This window comes from Vulpes vulpes, chromosome 15 (genome assembly GCF_048418805.1).
Source record: "Vulpes vulpes isolate BD-2025 chromosome 15, VulVul3, whole genome shotgun sequence".
Taxonomy (NCBI): Eukaryota; Metazoa; Chordata; class Mammalia; order Carnivora; family Canidae; genus Vulpes; species Vulpes vulpes.
This window is the reverse complement of record NC_132794.1, coordinates 84,740,966-84,761,358: the sequence shown is the minus strand read 5'-3', so window position 1 is coordinate 84,761,358 and position 20,393 is coordinate 84,740,966. Positions and strand designations below refer to the sequence as shown.

At 35.1% G+C, this 20,393-nt stretch overlaps 1 protein-coding gene across 12 annotated transcripts in view; it reads right to left on the bottom strand.

Annotated features, from left to right (window-relative positions):
- EXOC6 (exocyst complex component 6) overlaps positions 1 to 20,393 on the bottom strand; it is a 352,011-nt gene that overhangs the window by 43,642 nt on the left and 287,976 nt on the right. For all 12 annotated transcript variants that reach the window (XM_072739522.1, XM_072739519.1, XM_072739524.1 and 9 more), the window contains one exon: positions 13,169 to 13,310. In XM_072739522.1, the coding sequence (XP_072595623.1) occupies positions 13,169 to 13,310 (142 nt within the window). The remainder of the gene's footprint in view (positions 1 to 13,168; positions 13,311 to 20,393) is intronic.

The following is a 20,393-nucleotide window of genomic DNA, read 5'->3' as shown; positions in this document are numbered from 1 at the left end:
ATTAAAACTGAAATAACTTGTCCAGGATCATATAGTTAATTCAGATCTCCTAGCATTCACGCAGTTAACCTAGAATCTGATTATGTATTTAGTCTCTTACCTTTTATCTTATCTCTCACAAGAACCTAACCAATATGGAAGTACAATTCACTCATTTATAGTTCCTAGGGCTTTTTCTCAATTTTTTTTTAGGGAAAGGAGACAATTTAGCAATCTGATAATCATCTGGTACAGAGGACATTTCTAATTATATACTACTCAATTTGTTCAAGAGCTTCATATTTTTTCCCTTACTTCTTTAAAACCAAAATTCAGTCAATCCTGTTGCTCCTATCTTCTGAAACATCTTCAGCCTGAATCTGTCTCTACCTTAGTTCAAACTATTATCACTTCTTGCTTGGATGATAACACAAAGTCCTATCTGGTCTCCCTGCTTCCTCTCCATCCACTACTCCTAATGTGATTTATGTAAGATGTATATGTAGTTTGTGCGACATCATAGTTTAACATCTTTCAATGGTTCCTATCACCTTCCCAATAAAGCAAGACAAATAAGGTCCTTCATAATCTGGTCTTTACCAATCTCTCTAGTCTCATCTCTTACCACTTCCCTAAAGGCACCTTAAACACTTTCCGTATCAAACTACCTGTACTTGCTTGCATAAACCACAATCTCTTTCCACAGTATCTGCGATCCTTCTACCTGGAGCAGCCCTTCTCCTCTTCTTTTCCATCAGATAACTCTTACTTATCTTTCCATTCAATCATCACCTTCCGTGGAAGACTTCCATTATCCTGCGGGCTGGGTGAGTCTTCCTCTGTATTCTCACTACAATTTCCAGTGCACAGGCTAACTACACCACCCATTCTGCTATCTTATAATTGTTTATCTGCCTGGGTCTTCCCACCTGACCATGAACTCCCTGAGGGTAGAATATATATTCTCACTTCTACATCCCTATCACCTAGCAAAATGCCTGAGATATAGAGTAGTCAACAAAAGTTTCTTAAATAAATGCAAGGAAAATTGAACAAATGAACAAAGAAATTCTAAAAAGATGCTATCCAGTCCTGGTTATTGATATATTATGTAGTTTGCTGAATAGATCATGAATAGAGTTGTCCAACAGAATATGCAATAACAGAAATGTTCTCTATCTCCAGTGAACTGAATTTTTAGTTAATTTAATACCCACACATGGCTTAATGCACTGTAAAGCTAGAACATACTATGTATATATATATATATTGTATTTATTTCAAAATAACTGAGGATGGCTGAGAATATTCCTAATGTTTTCATCAATTAAAACTAAATTGTGAGTTCTTCCACTAAACAAGAAGCTTGTGAGAAGTAGAGATCATTTCTTTTACCTCTATATAATCCATGTTTGGTGTATAGGAAATATTCAGCAAATAATGTTGAATGAACGAATAATAATACAAATCATTCATTTCTATTAATATTGTCTAATGGTTTCAATAATTCTGGAGATATTGTTCAACCTTTGAAGTTTTAAAGAAATGAATACTAATTTGGGGATGCCTTTAAGTACTGTCTCCAGATTCCCTCTTGGCTCATCTAGGTCCTTATTTTTTATATGATTTGTCATATTTGGGGTTTCTGTGTTTTTTTCTCTAGATTATCTTTAAAAAAAAGATTGTATTTATTTATTGGAGACAGAGAGAAAACATGAGTGGTGGAAGGAGGGGCAGAGGGAGAGAGAGAAGCACTCTCTCTGCTGAACAGGGAGCCTGAATTGGGGCTCCATCCTGGGACCCTGAGATCATGACCTGAGCCAAAGGCAGACACTTAACCAACTGAGCCACCAGGTTACCCCTCTTAGGTCATCTTTTTATTATTTTTATTTAATAATGCCTACTCCCTATTACGATATCTATTTCTTTGTCATTTAACCATGTCAGGAAGTGTATTTTTTAAAAACACACATTGATCCTGGTCTTCCTATACAATATTTTAAAATAGTTTCCAGGGAAAAAGAATAGTTTCTAGGCTTTCTAAAGTTTATTTTTAAACATATTTTATTTGTAAGTAACCCACCATGGGGCTCAAACTTACAGCCCTGAGATCAAGAGCTGCATGCTCTACCAACTAAGCCAGCCAAGTGCTGCTAGAGGTTTTTTGTTGTTGTTGTTGTTGTTGTTGTTGTTTTAATAAAGCTACTCTAAATCTTTGGGGTTTTTTTCCTCTTAATGGCCCAACTTGACCATTTTTTGAAAACAAAAATCACTTCATGATCTACTCATTTCCTCTTATTTTCTGCTAGAATATGGAACTTAATAATAATAAGTGATCCAAAGTTTAAAAATACCCTAAAAGAAAGACTAGAAGGGAAGATGTCTGATCTTACTGGGAAGGTCTTTGAAAACAACAGAGTAAAACTACTATATAAGCCTAACTGGAAAGGAGACAAGTCTGAATTAATTTAGAAGAAACTGAAAGTGAAAAATAATACATGCTAATACATGACAAATATAATGACAAAAAATGTCTTCCAAATTGGCCATCTCCAAAGTTCTAAGAGAATAAAGAATATCTGTAGCCAAAGCCACGAGTTATTTGTATATATAACAAAAAATTTTGCCCTCAGGATCTACATATAGATGTATAGGGTTTGGTATGGGGGTACAAAAACTGCTAAGAAGTCAGGCTGGAAGAGAGCACTTGGGTGACTCAGTTGGTTGAGCATCTGACACTTGATTTTGGCTCAGGTCATGATCTCAGGCTCCTGAGATTCAGACCAGAGCTGGGCTCCCTACTCCGTGGGGGAGTCTCCTTCAGGATACTCTCTCCCCTTCTGCCCTTTAGGATTCTCTCTGTCTCATATAAATAAATCTTAAAAAAAAAAAAAAAAGTCAGGCTGTAAGTATTTATCCTGGCATGAAAATATAAAATCTTCTCTGAAATTAAATACAGAGGGAATAAGTCCTTGAACAATCTTATCCTAGGCACAGTTATTTTTACTAAAAGCAGAGAATGTAGATTATTTGGAAAACATCTACAAGCATATTTAGGATTGTCAGGGGTGGGTGGAAGCAGAAGAAAGGGTCATAAGAGCAAACAGACCAAAAGACTGACAAATGATTGAGAGAGAGAGAAAATGGGGAGGCTGGCCAGGCTAGTCTTAAGACTGTAGATAACAAGGGAGAGGTATATAAAATGGAATGACTTTGTAACTGAATAAATGACTGAAAATAAATATAGTAGTCTGCATATTAAAGAGATTCCTAATAATTCTATTTCTTGCTAGATCTGAAGATTTAAAGTAGCTAATTAGAACTCAAATTTTGGCTAGGCAAAGAAGGTGTTCCCTGTGCTGCAGATGTGTCGTTAGAAGGAATGATGAAGAGCACCATCTAGTGGTTTTTCTGGTGGTGAAGAACTCCTGCCTAGAAGTCCAGGGTCTTAGAAGTTTTGACTTTCATTTTTTTTTTAATATTTTTTTTTCTTTATTTATGATAGTCACACAGAGAGAGAGAGAGGCAGAGACACAGGCAGAGGGAGAAGCAGGCTCCATGCACCGGGAGCCCGACGTGGGATTCGATCCCGGGTCTCCAGGATGGTGCCCTGGGCCAAAGGCAGGCGCCAAACCACTGCGCCACCCAGGGATCCCCGAAGTTTTGACTTTCAGACTTATATTGTTACATGTGATTGGGAGCAATGGGATGTAAGCCTTTAGGACCAAATGTCCCATATAATGACATGCAGTATACTATAAAATTAGACGTTAAAATATTGTTCTATGGTATATATCCACGTGATTCTCCCTGAATCCTTTTATTTGGAGATACAGTTCTTTTTTCAAGGTTAGAATTAGAGGCCCTGAGGTCAAAGCCACACACACACACACACACACACACACACACACGTGCACACACACACACAGTATCTATAAAGAGGCTTCATCCATTTTTGTAAGTGGGCTAAGGCTTTAATCAAAATGAAAAAGACCAAACACCTGGGTGGTTCAGTGGTTGAGCATCTGCCTTCCGCTCAGGGCGCGTGATCCTGGGGTCCTGGGATGGAGTTCCCCATTGGGCTCCCCATTGGGAGCCTGTTTCTCCCTCTCCCTCTGCCTATGTCTCTGCCTCTCTCTGTGTCTCTCATGAATAAATAAAAATCTTTAAAAAAAAAAAAAAAGACCAAGGCCTTTATTTTTTTTTAAGATTTTATTTATTTTTTCATGAGAGACACAGAAAGAGAGGCAGAGACACAGGCAGAGGGAGAAGCAGGCTCCATGCAAGGAGCTCAACGTGGGAATCTAGGATCACGCCCTGAGCCAAAGGTAGACGCTCAACTGCTGAGCCACCCAGGTGTCCCAAGACCAAGGCCTTTATATCTAGAGATTCACCTATTCCTCAATAACTCACCACTGAAACAGAGACCAGTACTCTTCAACTTGGAGCTTTTCTAATATCTATGGATTTAAGATGTTAAACTCTTAGGAGTGGATAATCTCATCTGGATATTTATACAGAATGTATGGGAAAGGATTCTAGATCTATTTTTGGGTACTTCAACTCTTTCTGATTGCCTAATGCTCTGGAAATATTCTGTATTTTGTTAGTGATGTAAAAGATTTCTGAGACACCTTTATAAAAACCTAAGAGGACATTCTGATCTTTTCCTCTATGTATTTGCATTTACAAGGAAGCAATATTGGGGCCCAATGTGTTTAATAAGCATAAAACAAAATCACACATTAAGATTTAGAACATCTGCTTCACACCAAGTGTGGCAAATGCTCTTCTAACTAAGAAGCAATTTCTCTTGAAGTTATACAAAGTCTATTTATTATAGGATCAAAGGTTCCATGCAGTTTTCAGAGGTGGTTACATTTGCAATTCCAAATGGATGCCTTCCTGACTTCTCTAATCAGGTAGCTATAGTAGCATTTTGATTATATGGTCAAGTTAATCAAAAGTATCCGCTTTATTCATGCATAGACTCTACCTTGTATTCTTAATCTATACAGCTTTTTACTTAAATTAGGTCTATTTCTTATACTTACTCAAAGTACCCTATACTTCTATAGAATTTAACAACTTACAGTCATATTTACTAGTGCAATTATCTAATGATTGCTTCCCCTGGGCTTAAACCCCAAGACAGTGACAACCTTTTCTGTTTACCACTATATTGCTTAAATACCAAACACATAATAGATAAGAAGGAATTAATTAGTGTATGAATTCAAAGCCCCACTTTTGTTTGCCTTAAAATTTTTACTGCCTCCCAATCGTAAACTAGCATGCACCTTGGAAATTATCAATTCCATATCCCATATTTACAGGAAAAACAGAGGCTTCTCGATTGCTGAATGGTTTGTCCAAAGCCACTTGCCCAAAATACAGGCAGTCAGGATTAGAACCATCGTTTCAGCTTCCTGACATATGTTCAGATCATCTTAAGACTGATTTGAAAGAAATTTTTTAAAAAGTTTACATAAAGGGGCACCTGGCTGGTTCAGTCAGTGGAATGTGTGTCTCTTGATCTCACGATTGAATTCAAGCCCACACTGGGTGTAGAGATTACTTTAAAAATAAAATAAAATCTTAAAAAAAAAGTTCTACATAAGTTCATATGATTCTACATTCCTGAACTCAGACATTCTTTTTTTTTTTTTTTTAAGATTTTATCCATCTATTCATGAGAGATACAGAGAAAGAGAAGCAGAGACACAGGCAGAGGGAGAAGCAGGCTCCATGCAAGGAGCCCGATGCAGGACTCGATCCCGGGTCTCCAGGATCAGGCCCCGCGCCGAAGGCAGGTGCTAAACCGCTGAGCCACCCAGGGATCCCCATTCATGAACTCAGACCTTCTATCAAGTTTGATCTACTATGGGTTAAAAAAGAAAACGATCCAAAGAAAAATGACCAAAGGGTAGTAAAAAAACAATCCCCTAAGAATATATTAAAGAAACTTTAACTCTTTAAAACAGGTATGATTTAAGGGGTTATTTAAACACAGTTATCAAATATGAGAAGAATTTTTATAAATGATCTATTAGATCTGCATCAAAATCTTAAACAGTCCTGAGTTGGCCTTAACTTTTTGACAACGAAGGCAGAACTCTAAAAGAGACAATTGTAAATTATAGAGACTTCCTGATTAATTTGTTCATTTTTCAACAAGTATGCTATAAACATAGCATTCTATGAGGTGCCTACAATTATATATGTTGAATATTATTATCTATCCTGGAAGTTAAATATTTTTCTTCTCTCTCTGTCCCCCTTCCCTTTCCTTCCTCTCTCTCTCCCTCTTCTCTCCCTTTTCACACCTGCCCCCAGTCCCTGAATCATGAGATGCATTCTCTAGGTCTCATCTGTGTGATTCTAACCATCTTAATCGTATCAAATTGTACCTTTACTTACTCAATAATTTTACGTATTTTCTCATCCAAAATGTCTGCAATCCAACCTCTTCTCTTCATTACCACTGCCCAAAGTCAAGCTCTTTTTATCCTTCACAAAAAAGTTCTATAATCTTTATCAGGTTTGCCTACTTGCAGTATCTTATTTCAGTTCAATTTCCACCTGACACAGAGTTAACTTTCTATGACAGATTTCATCATATCATAGTCCTGATTAAAAAGTTAAAGCGGTGGGCAGCCCGGGTGGCTCAGCGGTTTAGTGCCACCTTCAGACCAGGGAGGGCATGATCCGAGACCCGGGATGGAGTCCCATGTTGGGTTCCCTGCATGGAGCCTGCTTCTCCCTCTGCCTGTGTCTCTGCCTCTCTCTCTCTCTCTCTCTCTCTCTCTCTCTGTGTGTGTCTCTTGTGAGTAAATAAATAAAATATTTTTAAAAAAGTTAAACTGGCTATTGCTCATTAAATAAAGTTCAAGCATTAGGAGTCTAACTTTTTCCAGTCATATCTTGTAATGCTTTCATCATGCATCTTGTAGTTGAGCCACAGAAAACTGGGGAAATGGGAAAAATCCCCAAGCATTCTCTCATCATAGTGCTTTTGTCTAGGTCATTCCCTCTACCTCAGAATGCCCTTCCCTGCTTTTGATGAAATCTTATCCATCCTTTAAGGCCCAGTTCAAATTTCACTTCAATTACAGTCAATCTTCTCAACCCCATGGAATAAAGAGTTGTTCCCTCTCTACTACAAGTAATATATACTTATATAAAGAGTTGTTATTTAAAAAAAGAACTGTTATGTTCTAGTATAGTTATTTACATGTCTGCCTCTTCCAAACCAACCAGACTATGAGATCTTTGAAGCTTGTTTCAACCTGGATTTCCTTGTATATACCAAATAATAGGTTCTCATTAAACATTTAAATAAATGAATCTTCCTGTGAATCATTTGACCTTACATGGGAAAAATTCAGTTGCAGACTGAAATTTTAGCTTAAGCCAGTTTAACTTACAAGTATGTGTGTCATAAGGAATACCAGCAAAAATTGTTTAAAAAAACAAGTGAGCACATAGATGGATCAGTGCTAATTCTTTTGCCATCAGAAAAATAAAAAAACTAAAAGTACATGGTTGAAGGTCAGAAACAAAATTATTTCCATCTACCCATCTTCCCAACTTCAGTGAGATGTCCTTTCCATTTCTACCTGTAGACTGACATTCTAAGGCCTAAAAAAATATATGTATAATGTTTTCACAAAGCAATGATGATGGAAAAATAAACATTCTGCTTTCTGATCAAACCCAATTAAAGGAAAATCTAACTTAGAGTAAAGGCCATTTTTTAAAAAGTTTTTAATATATTTATGAGAGAGAGAGAGCACATGTAGGGGGAGGAGCAGAGCGAGAGGGAGAAGCAGACTCCCTGCCAAGCAGGGAGCCTGACATGGGGCACGATCCCAGGACCCTGAGATCATGACCTGAGCTGAAGGCAGACTTTTTTTTTTTTTTAATTTATTTATGATAGTCACAGAGAGAGAGAGAGAGGCAGAGACACAGGCGGAGGGAGAAGCAGGCTCCATGCACCGGGAGCCCGACGTGGGATTAGATCCCGGGTCTCCAGGATCGCGCCCTGGGCCAAAGGCAGGCGCCAAACCGCTGCGCCACCCAGGGATCCCTGAAGGTAGACTCTTAACTGACTGAGCCACCTCATAATAAAGGTCATTCTTTAAAAAAAAAAAAAAAAAAAAAGGTCATTCTTGATGTTAGTATTTCATGTTCATCTCCTATTGCTTAAATTCGTTGACTTAAGCCTTTCTTAACTTGCCCAGGATCTGTGGTGGTTCATGGTCTCTAATTCCTAACCCCTGGTACCTGATTTCCTTGGACTCTGGATCTCTTCTGAGTATAACACAGACTAGTAAGATTTTATGTTAATCTCAAGAATGAGTCACAGTCTTTTAAGTAATGATTTCTGGGCCTCTTGAAGAGAAAGTAATTATTATGAAACAATATGAGTTTATAAAGAATCAGAGTAATAATTTTCTTCTTTTAAAGGGTAGACTGGTTGATAAGAAAAATCTAATGGCCGTTATTATGCCCATATGCCAGCAAGGCATCTGACAAACTTGCTTATTACTTTGAACAAAACCATGAACTAGATTCAATTAGGGAATTAGTAACTGGCTGAAAAAAAACTCTTAAGATACGCATAAAATTCTGAATAATGGATCTAAGTCAATACAAAGGGAAAGTCTGTATAATGTGGTACTCAAACTTTACCCATAAAATACTGAATAATGGATCTAAGTCAATACAAAGGGAAAGTCCATATAATGTGGTACTCAAACTTTACTGTGCATCAAAATCACCTTGGGTGTCTGGTGCCCAGAGCTCCTAATTCAGCAGATGAGACCCAAGAATTCACATTTCTAACAAGTTCCCAGGTCCTCATCTGAGGATCAAGTTTTGAGAACCACTGATTTACTCTATCTCATGATATAGATATAAGGTTTTGTTCAATGTTTTGCTAGTAACCCTGTTAAATATGTAAAAAGCATGATTACAAATCTGCAGTTGATATTAAATTTTGATATAAAAAGACCTCAATAGATTAGTTGTGAAACAAATCTTAAATTTACAGGATAGATGCCTGGGTGGCTCAGCAGTTAAGTATCTGCCTTCCACTCAGGGCATGATCCTGGAGTCCTGGGATCGAGTTCCGCATCAGGCTCCCTGCATGGAGCCTGCTCCTCCCTCTGTCTATGTCTGTCCCCCTCCCCCTCTCTCTGTGTCTTTCATGAATAAATAAATAAAATCTTTTTTAAAAATTTACTATGGATAACTTTAAAATCCCAAAACAAAAACCAACTATACAAATATAGGATAGGATAAACAGAGCTTAACAATTACAATCACATGCACACACAAGAGACAGACAAAGATACACAGGTTTTAGAAGACTACAGCTTCAAAGATTTGAGAATATACTCTAGTAACCAAAAAAGGTAATAATAGTTTGGGCTTTGGTAATAAAGTATAGGCTATGGAACAATGTATTTGATAGTTCAACTGCAGATTATACTGGTTCCCCCATACCTGAGTATCTCTGTAGTCAACTTTGGATATTAGATATTAAACACAAGGTAGTCAAACCAGTTTATTCAAAGGAGAACTATGGATCTAAAATCACATCACATGAGAACAGTAAGAGGAATTGTTGATGTCTGGCCTTTAGATGATTTGGAAGGATATAAGAGCAGTTTTCATATATTTGGTTTTCATCCATAATTGCTTGTGGATGAAAATTTGTTTTCCTCTGTATGACCCTAAGCAGAACTGCCACATACAGACTGCATCAGACATCTTACTACATATGGGTCTCTAGCTGAGGAGAAGAGAGGGTCGCAAGAGAAGGGCTGACATCTAGACTACATTTCACTTGATAAACCATGTGAGGGGGTTGAGTCCACCTGAAAAAAAGATGAACTTTTTCTAATTCATATAAAACAGACAACTCTAAATGGCTTTTTCCTTTTAGTAGGGACACCATTTCTAATTTGCACAAAGGCAGTGGTGACTATAGCTAAGGTAGAACAAGCTAAATAAAGAGAAGTTTAGAGAAAGTGATTTCACCTCATTGGAAGAAATTGATAGAGTGATACATTATATGGAAACATATTTTCTGAAGAGTAGTTAATCCCCAAATTGGATGTTCAAGTACTAGCTGGACAACTACTTGGCACGGTTATTTAGAGAGGATTTCAAGGCAGAGGAGTATGTATATGTTTATTATCATGTAAGTGGTGAAACTCAATGATCTTTTAGCTTTTAGACTCTACATTTGAATTATCTACCTATCTTCACCATATCCCAGTTGATTCCTGTGGTATTCAGACCCTTCTCTTCACAAATTTATGATGCATTTTAGCCTTCCTCCTACCTAGCCAAATTCCTCTTCTCCTTTCCCTGCTCCAAAATATAGAAAGCATACATACTGCATCAATACTGAAAATAAACTTTGTATTTTAAAAAACTGCTTTCAGGGTGCCAGGCTGGCTCAGTTGGTAGAGCATGCAACTCTTTATCTCCAGGTTGTGGGAGCCCCACACTGGGTATAGAGACTATTGAAAAATAAAACCTTAAATTAAAAAAAAAAAAAAAAAGGAAAGAAAAAAAAATCCAGATTAAAAAAAATACTATTTATTTTATTTATTTTTTAAGATTTATTTATTTATTTATGATAGAGAGAGAGAGAGAGAGAGAGAGAGAGGGTGAGAGAGAGAGAGGCAGAGACACAGGAGGAGGGAGAAGCAGGCTCCATGCCGGGAGCCCAACGTGGGACTTGATCCCTGGACTCCAGGATCGCGCCCTGGGCCAAAGGCAGGCGCTAAACTGCTGAGCCACCCAGGGATCCCCAAAAATACTATTTAAAATAAAATGCAAATTTAATTCTCTAAAAATATTCAATAAAAAAAGCTAAGTTTCATTTTTAAGTGATTTATGAATCAGTCACTAAATTCATGATAGGGTGTAGAGTTCTTTTGCACCAGAAAGATGGTGGAATAAACATGGAAAATATAATATTGGTTTACATTTCTTCAGTTAGTACCGAATGCATGATACTATATTAAGTGAGTAATGATTAAATAATAACATGATAAGTGTTAAGGAGCAGAGTGAATCGTAGGCATAATCTTAAAGGAAGCTGAATTATCTTGTGTGGTTTTCTTTGAATCCTGGTCTCTCCCTTCCCGTATCTATAGTGCCTAAACCTTGGCTCCCATCAGGCTAATAAGGTTTACCCTTCTTGTACTTAAACCTAGATTTCCTGAGTTATGGCTCATCCTTAGGACCTTTCTTTTCTTGGTCTCTTCCAAGAGAATAGTGCTTCAAAAAAAATCAGCATTTTAAAAGCAGCCTTTAATAACTCCACCCAAATAAGTTAACTAAAGGTACAAACTATCTATGGAAGGATAGAGAGGCAAAGATTTTGTTGAGCACAGCTAGACTAGCCTTTTATGGAGAGGGAAGACAACACAGAAGATCTAGATACCTAGAGCTGACTAGCCAAACAGTAATTTCCACTTTTGAACAAAACACCTGAGAAGATACAACCAAATGCCAATAAAGTATTCAGCCACCTAATTATTTTGAAAACACATTAATGATGTAATAATACAAAATACCTCAAGCAATATTTATGTAAGATGTTTACATATGTAATGTCATACTGTAATGATCTTATTAAGACAAACTTTATAGAACTTACAAAAAAATCAGTTTCAAACTATTTATAGAATGGAATAGCAATTATTTTGAGCTTAGAAATTTGTAAAAAAAAAAAAAGGTATTATTTTGATAAATATTTAAAAAATAAAAAATACCATTTTTAAATGATAGCTGTATTTTGAGAAAGATATATAATAAAGGGCTTTCTTTTCTTTTTTTCTCCCCTCCCCTCCCCTCCCTTTTCCTTTCCTTTTTTTCCTTTCATTTCCTTTCCTTTCCCCTTTCCTTTTTCCTTTCCCCTTTCCTTCTCCTTTCCTTTCCTCTCTCCTTTCCTTCCTCTCTCCTTTCCTCTCCCCTTTCCTCTCTCCTCTCCTCTCCTCTCCTCTCCTTTCCTTTCTTTTAACCAAACTAGCTAGTAAAGGTTTTCTAACGAGAGGAAACAGAAATGCTTCCTAGGAAAAGAAAATAAATCCTCTTCCCTAAGGAAAAATTAACTTTTTCCTTTGTAAATAAGCATTTCTTTTTTTTTTTTTTTAAGAAATAGGTAAGTTTTTAAAAACTTTGGACTTATTTTTTTGCTCAGCAAACTGATCTTGATCAAATAGCTTAGATAATTATTCATTTTAATATGAACTCTGTTTTCCCTAGTAGAATGCCTTATACACAGTGGACAGATATTTTATATTTGTTGAAAAATTACCAGTCACTCTTGCTTCAGTTCCAAGTCGCTGACATTTTCAATGTCTTTCATACAGAATATATTATTGTAATATTTGTCTCAGACAGACATTTTATAATCCTTCTTGTCCCCCACTGATTTTCAATTTATCAACAGTGGTGCCTGACTCCATTGTCAACCAGGGATTTTCATCATTTAATTATTTAAAGAGCTATAACTTAATGGTGATAAAACCCACATTCAGAAGTATATATTACAAAGCTAATAACCAAACAGCATATCCAGTTTTGAAGCAGACTGGCTAATGTCTGCTCATCTCTTACCTAAAGAAAACGGGATGGAATTACAGAGAGATTATAGAATCTGCTCAGCTCTTACCTAAAGAAAACAGTGAAAAACAATGGCAAAGGTAAAGGCTTAAGAAATTGAGGGGGAATGAGAACCAAAAATTCAGAATTCAAAAGAAGCTTTGTTTGGAATGCAGGGTCCTAAAATTATCCCTGCAGCAAGTATCCAAAAAGCTACCTATCCAGAAAGTAAGTTGACAAGTTAGAATGATTTCAGCCACTGATGACCAGTATTTAGAGTGTCCTGGCAATAATGACCAGAAAAAGGAATAAGGAGAAAAATGAATCATCTTTTCAATTATCCCAGTCTGTATAGAACCACTTCAGTGCTTCTGGAGTGCTAGAGCCCTTAAACTGAAACTGAGATATTTTTCTTGAAAGAAACTGCTTCAAAGGCTGAAAATTTCACTGATTCAGGTCTTTTCCCTCTTTTCTGAGTCATCCTTTTATGTGCCATTTTTTTCCCATATAATTTAAATACAGATTCCTAGAAATGCATGAGATTTAATAAGGTACTTACATTCACACTGTATGACATCTAAATTAAACTGCTGAACAGCTCCCATGCTTATCTGTTTTAACTCACTGTCCAATAGCATCTGCATTAAGGATGTTGACAGATGCTGGCAGGCTGACATGCAAGCAGTCTGAGCAACTTTCCCCTGTTTAAAACAAATATTAAAACCAAAACATAAATAAATAAACAAACATAGAAATACACCACAAAGTATCAGAAAAATTATATATCTGACATTCTTTTTATTGTCTTCTTGGGGGTACAACAGTGATCAACTGGCCTTTCTATTTCTGTATTCTAAGCAGCTATACTTTTTAGCATAAGAATTAAGAATTATATTCTTGTTTACTTGTCCTTCTTAGAACATAAATATCATTAAAGTTCTAATTGTACCCAGGAAAATCAAAAGACAAGTAAAAAACCCATGAATTATTATGTTAGATCTCTTGAAATGTCCCAAGTATTTTTAAAAATGCACGTTAAAATATGACATTTATGACATAAAATAATTATATTGACAGAACATTTTATTCATATGATGTTCTTTAAGCTCTGCTTTATATAATCAAGTCAGAATAAAGTTAATAAGCAACATAATTTATTTTCATTTAAACTGTACCTAAAATTAAAAATATATTTTGAATCATAAGTTCTTCTAGTTAGAACACTGGTTTGTAGCATAGCTTCAATTAGCTGGAGGGGAGGGGAGCTTGCCTACCAATATGATTTCAAAATCATCTACAGATCTACATTTAGTTTTTAAATCATCTGATTATTTAGAAATATGTGATTAAATGACTACAAATACTTGTGTTTTTCTTTCACTATATATAACATTATAAAATATTTTATACTACAGTAAGCTCCTAAAAACTACATAAATTTTCACTGATAGTCTTAAGGCTATATTTTCTTAAAAATTATAATTTCTAGTATTTAGTCTCTAGATTACAAAGCTGAATCACACAACATCACTTTTAGTATAAACTGTTAATCTAAATGGATTCTGTATTCCAATTAAAAGTTTAAAATATTATAAAGACTCTTTCATGTACAGTTTTCTAGTGTAACACTGCTCCTAGTATTGCTCTCTTCAACCTACCACCATGTGACTTGGTGATGGATTGACTTCTGTGATAGGATTCAAATATCTATAAATATGGTCAGAAATAATGACTTTTGGAAAATGTGTCATGTTTTGCCTCATTTGCATTAATAAATATTTACTCAATGCTATTTGATAATTATGTTTTTTACTACTTTCACAAAGGCCAATAAAGCTACAAAATGATGTAAAAATCTAAACATAAATGTTTCACTAAATTGGTACAGAAATGTTTACAGAGTTGATCTGTAAGAAAAGAACATAACTATATTTTTAAGATGTTTATTAGAACATTTGTTCATTAAACTACACATTTAAAGTCAGACTAGAAATGAAGCAGCTTTTATGAATATGTCTTTAGCATTCAGAAACTTAGCAGTGAAAAACTATCTGAAATGGAATCTTAATTTCTTAATCAAAAACTTTAGAGATAAAAGCCAATGCAAACAATATATTTGACAGATACTGATGAACTGCCAAAAAAGAATGTAACAAACAATGCAAAACCCAGCATGCTTCAAGATCCCTCAAACCCAAGAGGAATTAGTCTGGGAGACATGCAGCTCCATTCCTCAAGCACCATATCAATATGAATGGGAGGGGGACAAAAACATAGAAAAAGGAGAAATCAATGACATGTCATTTAATCACATATAGTAGGCTTGAAAAATACTTAATGGAAATGTAATTTTGACCTAATGGAACAACTATTGCATTTTAGTTTCATGTACTTCTCCATCCAATCAGCTCCATGTCCTACTTACATTGCCCCTGTAATATACCAACTGCAAAAGATTAATAAATTGCCCCCTACAATTATTATTATATTCATTTCAAAAGTAAACACACTGCACAATTTTAGTAATTTAATTTTAAGGTGATATTTAAAATTCAACATGGGTTCAGATGCTAGAAGTGACTATATAACCACAGTACTGGAGCCAAAAATGATGGTAAGAGTACAGAAATACAGACTGTTCCATAATCTTGGTGGAAATAAGTAATGAAAACACACACACACACACACACACACACATATACATGAGTGCGCGAGCAAATTTAGCTTTTTTTTTTTTTTTTTTTGCAAATTTAGCTTTTTGTTTAAACAATATATATGATAATAAAACCCTAACACCAAATTTCTTCTGAAATGCATATTAAATACAGGCTTATTGTTCTCAAAGATATAAGATTAAAATATTTCTTATATTTTATAAATTTTCAAATGAAAAAAAATTTTTTCAAATGAAATAAAGTCTTTCCAAAGCCCAAAATTAAAGTTAATATCAAAGGTTTGAATTCTTTAAATATTTAAAAAGTTATATTCTATAAAATAATACATTTTTAACATGTTTACTTCCTATCTATAAAATATGCACAAATATCCTTAAGTCCATCTATGACTTATATTTAGAGAGAAAATTTTTAAGTTTCAAATATTTGCACATCCAAAAAACACCTTTGGCAATTCATTTCTGATGCCTATAGCCCTTGGCACACTTTGGTATAACCAGAACACCCCTTTCTGAACATTATTATTACTATTATTGTGGACATTCTTAATATTATCATTTTCTAGAACAAAAGTAATCTAAGTGCGTTTGCAACTATCTTTAAAAACTAGCCTTTTTCATTAGAAATGCTGTTTTTTAACAAACAAAACCAAAATAATGAATAAATTTCAAGGACGTAGGAATTTCTGCAGCCTTCATCTGAAAAATTAATTGCAACTACTATTAACATTTTCTTTTTCTTTAACACAAAGTTCAATAAGTAAAAACACCTGCCAAACTTTTAAAGGTAACTCCTTTTTTACCCTCCTCTAACATTTTGCTGAAAAACAACTTGCAAAGAGAGAAAACCCTTAGACAAACTTCTTAGATTTCAAAGGAACTTGTAAAAGAGAATCTGCTGACATATTAGATCCTTTTTGCATTACCCCAAAGCTTTTCTTCTAAGAACAATTGTGGTAAGGAGACATTTGGCTCCTAGGAAATTCCCAAAGGGTCAACCATATGCATCCTTCCATGGCACCTTCACAGTGCTGCTTTCTAGATCCATGTCTCAAAAGCAGCTTTCATCATTTACTTGTGTGTCAGTCAATATGATTTATGGACTGCATTCAACAAAGTCAAAGCATATAGAATGAGAAATATGACTACAATCTGCTAATTTGTTTTGTATTGAGCCACTTAAGAGTCAAAGACCTGATGTCAGACTGAGACCAGCAACACAATTAACCAGTCGGTGACAGATTCATCCATCCTCCCTGCCAGGCTGTGCCAATCAAAGACAGCATGAGGCGACATTTGGTGAAATCAGTAAGAAAACTCATTCTCTAAGCAACCTATGTGAGACCTTGATTGACACTTTTTGAATTTAGTTTGTGGAACACAGCCACTCTCTACCCTATAGTCCCTCACTGCAAGCTGTGAAATAAAGCTTTTAATGCCAATCACAGGAACAATAAACCACAAACCACTAACCCTCAGTTTAAAAGGACTCAAGAAAACACATCTGTTTGTATGTCAAGCCAAATTTCTAAAATAATTTACTATTATAGATTAGGATAAAGATACTCCATTTCCTTTGAAACACCACAAAATGACATGGTAACAAAAATACAACAGATTTTATTAGATTTTGGCTCAAAACTGTTTTGGTTTCAAAGTAATATTTTGATAGACCTACTCATAACAATAGAAGAAATGTAGAATACTTAAAAACTAATTTGACACATTTAAATTTTCATTTGAAGTTTTCATTTCTGTCTCACCATTCTCTTATTTCAAAGATCTAATAAAAAAAGAAAGGTTTGATTTCAACAGTAATTATTTGAAACCATTTTTCAATACTGCTTTCATTCTTTCTCAACCACATTTAACATAAAAATGTGCTCTTGAAATCACAACCATTCTTTCTGCATTGGTCTCCCTTCCTTAATGATCCCAGGAGAATCCACTTTACTTTATTTATATTCCCACAAAAGGTCAACTTTGCACAATAAACTACTTTTTTATTTAAGTAAAAAGAAATATATAGACTCAAAAATATTGTGCATTGCATTTATTATTCTTTAAATTGGTAACAGATTTTGTTTTAAAAGGTTATGTAACTCTTGTCAGAAAAATCTGGAAAACAAATAAAACCATGGTCGATTTGAATATTAAATCTAACACTGGCAAAAGAACTTATTAATTAATTCTGATTCTGTATGGTGTTTTACAATTATTTGTTATTAATTTTTTAAGCTATTTAAATTAAAGTGGTATAATAGTGCCATAATATTCAAACTCACTGCCTCTCAGTTTGCTACATAAATTCCACTTAAGACGATGAAATAGTGTTTTCAGAGTTAAAGCAAAAGAGAAAGGGAAGCATTGATGAACTGGTCAGTCTCCCAAAGGCCAACAATGTAGCCTTTTTTAAGACAAATAGTTTGACTAAGAGAGTGAGGTCTTTCATCAAATGTGAAGTAAACACTAAAATTAGAAACAATTTCCTAACTGATATATGAAAAAAGATGCCTAGTTAAAAAGTAGGTATTTTAACTTATGAAATTTATTATATCTTCTGTTTTTATATAAAAACCATTACAGTAAAAAAAACCATTACAGTTTTATTATATAAAACTACATCTTGCTCTTATATTAATTAATTTTTAATTTAAATTATTTTAATAATATGTTAAAAAGTCCTGATTAAGTCAGGAAAAAACATACCTAAAACATTAGTATAAAATATGAAAATTTCCCTAAAATGACTTCACAAATGCACAAAGATTCTCTTTTCTAGTAAAATAGGCTTCTGGCTGAACACTCTAACACTGACATATGTAACACTGAAATGTCTCATTCCCAATACAGAATGGATGAGTTATAAAGGTTTAAATATCAAGATGAATTCCTTCAGTGAGTTTTAATAACAATTTTAACACTATCTTGAAGATAGATTTTTGAGATTATGCCAAAAACATTCATAGGTCTATCGAAATACACCCAACTCTAAACACCTTCAACATTCTCCAAAATACCTCTTTTAGACTTCTATATTCCTCTCATACTCTTTCTGTCCCTACCTAAAGTAGCTTTAACCCCACAAGAGGTGGTTACCACATCAGTAAACCGTAATCTCTGCAGTGAAGTATAAATTCACATTCTCCCCTTTCAGGCTTTTCTCCTAAAAATTCCCAATCATAAGGATATGAGATTAACATAAATGCGTGCTCCCGGAGACATGGGGACACACACGCGCATACAGATTAAATAGAACACAATTATCTTAAAGTCAAGAAAAAAATTTCCCCAAACTGGGAAAATTTTAGGACAGTTATAATATATGGCAATTTCTCTTACACTCAAAACTTCCTTATTCCAACCATTGGGCTCATCAAATTTTGGTGGCCTTTTGATTTTTTTTTTAATCTTTTGAACATGGCCTTAGATGACATGTAATATCCAGATTTTTAGCTTTCTGTAAGTATCACTGTTGATGTTATGGCAGGTCCATGCTATCTTCCAATTTGTTTTACCTTTAATAGGTGGAAAGAGAATGCAAAGACAAGCAAAGCAAAGTCTAGAAGAAGTCAAGGTTTTAAAGAAATGCCTCTGCTTCCAAGCAATTGAGAATATCAGAAATCAAGATAAAATGGTGAAAGCTGCATGCACTTTTGCCCAGACTGACAAGAAGAGGAAGCTAGTTTATGTTGTGTGGAAGCTGACAGGCATTATTCCTCTTTTTTTTTTTTTTTTTTTAAGATTTTATTCATTCATTCATGAGAGACAGAGAGAGAGAGAGAGAGAGAGAGAGGCTGAGACACAGGCAGAGAGAGAAGCAGGCTCCATGCAGGGAGCCCGATGTGGGACTTGATGCCAGGACTCAGGGATCATGACCTGGACCTGAGCCAAAGGCAGATGCTCGACCACTGAGCCACCCAGGTCCCTATTCCTCTTATATCTACTTGTTAATAGAAAATTGGGCAGTTAGGCATATGTTAAGTAGGGAAGCAATAAAATATTAGGGCTCTATAAGTTTCCTCACTTGGCAAATATAAGAAAAGCAGGGGAAGTTAAAGATGAGCTGTAATTTTCCCTGTGGTGACTGATTACTACCGCTAAGTCACAGAATTAAGAGGGAAATACTGGAGCATCCCAAGAACGGTTCTAAAAGCAACAGCTCTCTGATAGCAGAGTCATATCCTCATTTCTTTACATAAGCATCCAGCTTAGAGTATTAAGGCTATTTAATCATTAAAATGTACTACAGTTTGCAATCCCAGTACAAATTAAAATTTGCAAAGAAGTTGCCAGAATCACTAATACGTTAGACAATATAAGTACTTTCCAGATGACAGTAAAATGGACAAATGTCACTCAAGCCAAATGACTCTCTTATTAATATATGTAGGCAGGTAGCTGACATATCATAAATGCTGCCATATATATAAAGTATAGTGCAAAGCAGGCCTTTGTTATTCAAGGATTGAAATTTAGGCTTCAACCTTTTAAGAATTTCAGAGTCCAGTACAAGTAGGGCTTCATTTGCTGAGGCACATATTTGAATAACATGCTCTATGAAATGGGTATGGGGGGTATCTATCACTCAGAGACTGAATACAAAGTCCCAACCTCCCAACTCAGTGTGGCTCTGCTGTCTTCTGTTAGTTGACATGGATAAAATAACTCTTGTTGAAGTCTATACTTTTCAGTTATATTTCACAGCATTTTCTGAAAGAAATTACATGGCATAGCAGTACCTCAAAGTTTTGGGGTATACTCACCCAGAATGTCAAGGACTTCCTGAATAAGTAATTTCACAGGGCTGTCCTAGAATGTGGGAATGGGGTTTGGGTACTTTTAGATTCACTTCCAGTTGAGGAATGGGATTTTTAAGAGTAAGGGAGAGGTATCAAGTGGAGGGAGGATATAGATTTTAAAAAGACAAAACCTATACAAAGTGGGAGGGAGTGATCAAGGTAAGTTATCTAATTACCTTTTTTTTTTCTAGAGACAATCTTGCAAATGACATTCAGCAATACTCAGAGTAAAGAGTAAGTCCTTACAGATATCTATAGTAGGCCTTTGCCAACTGCTCTCTTCTTGTTTCCAAAGAACTGACAGAGGT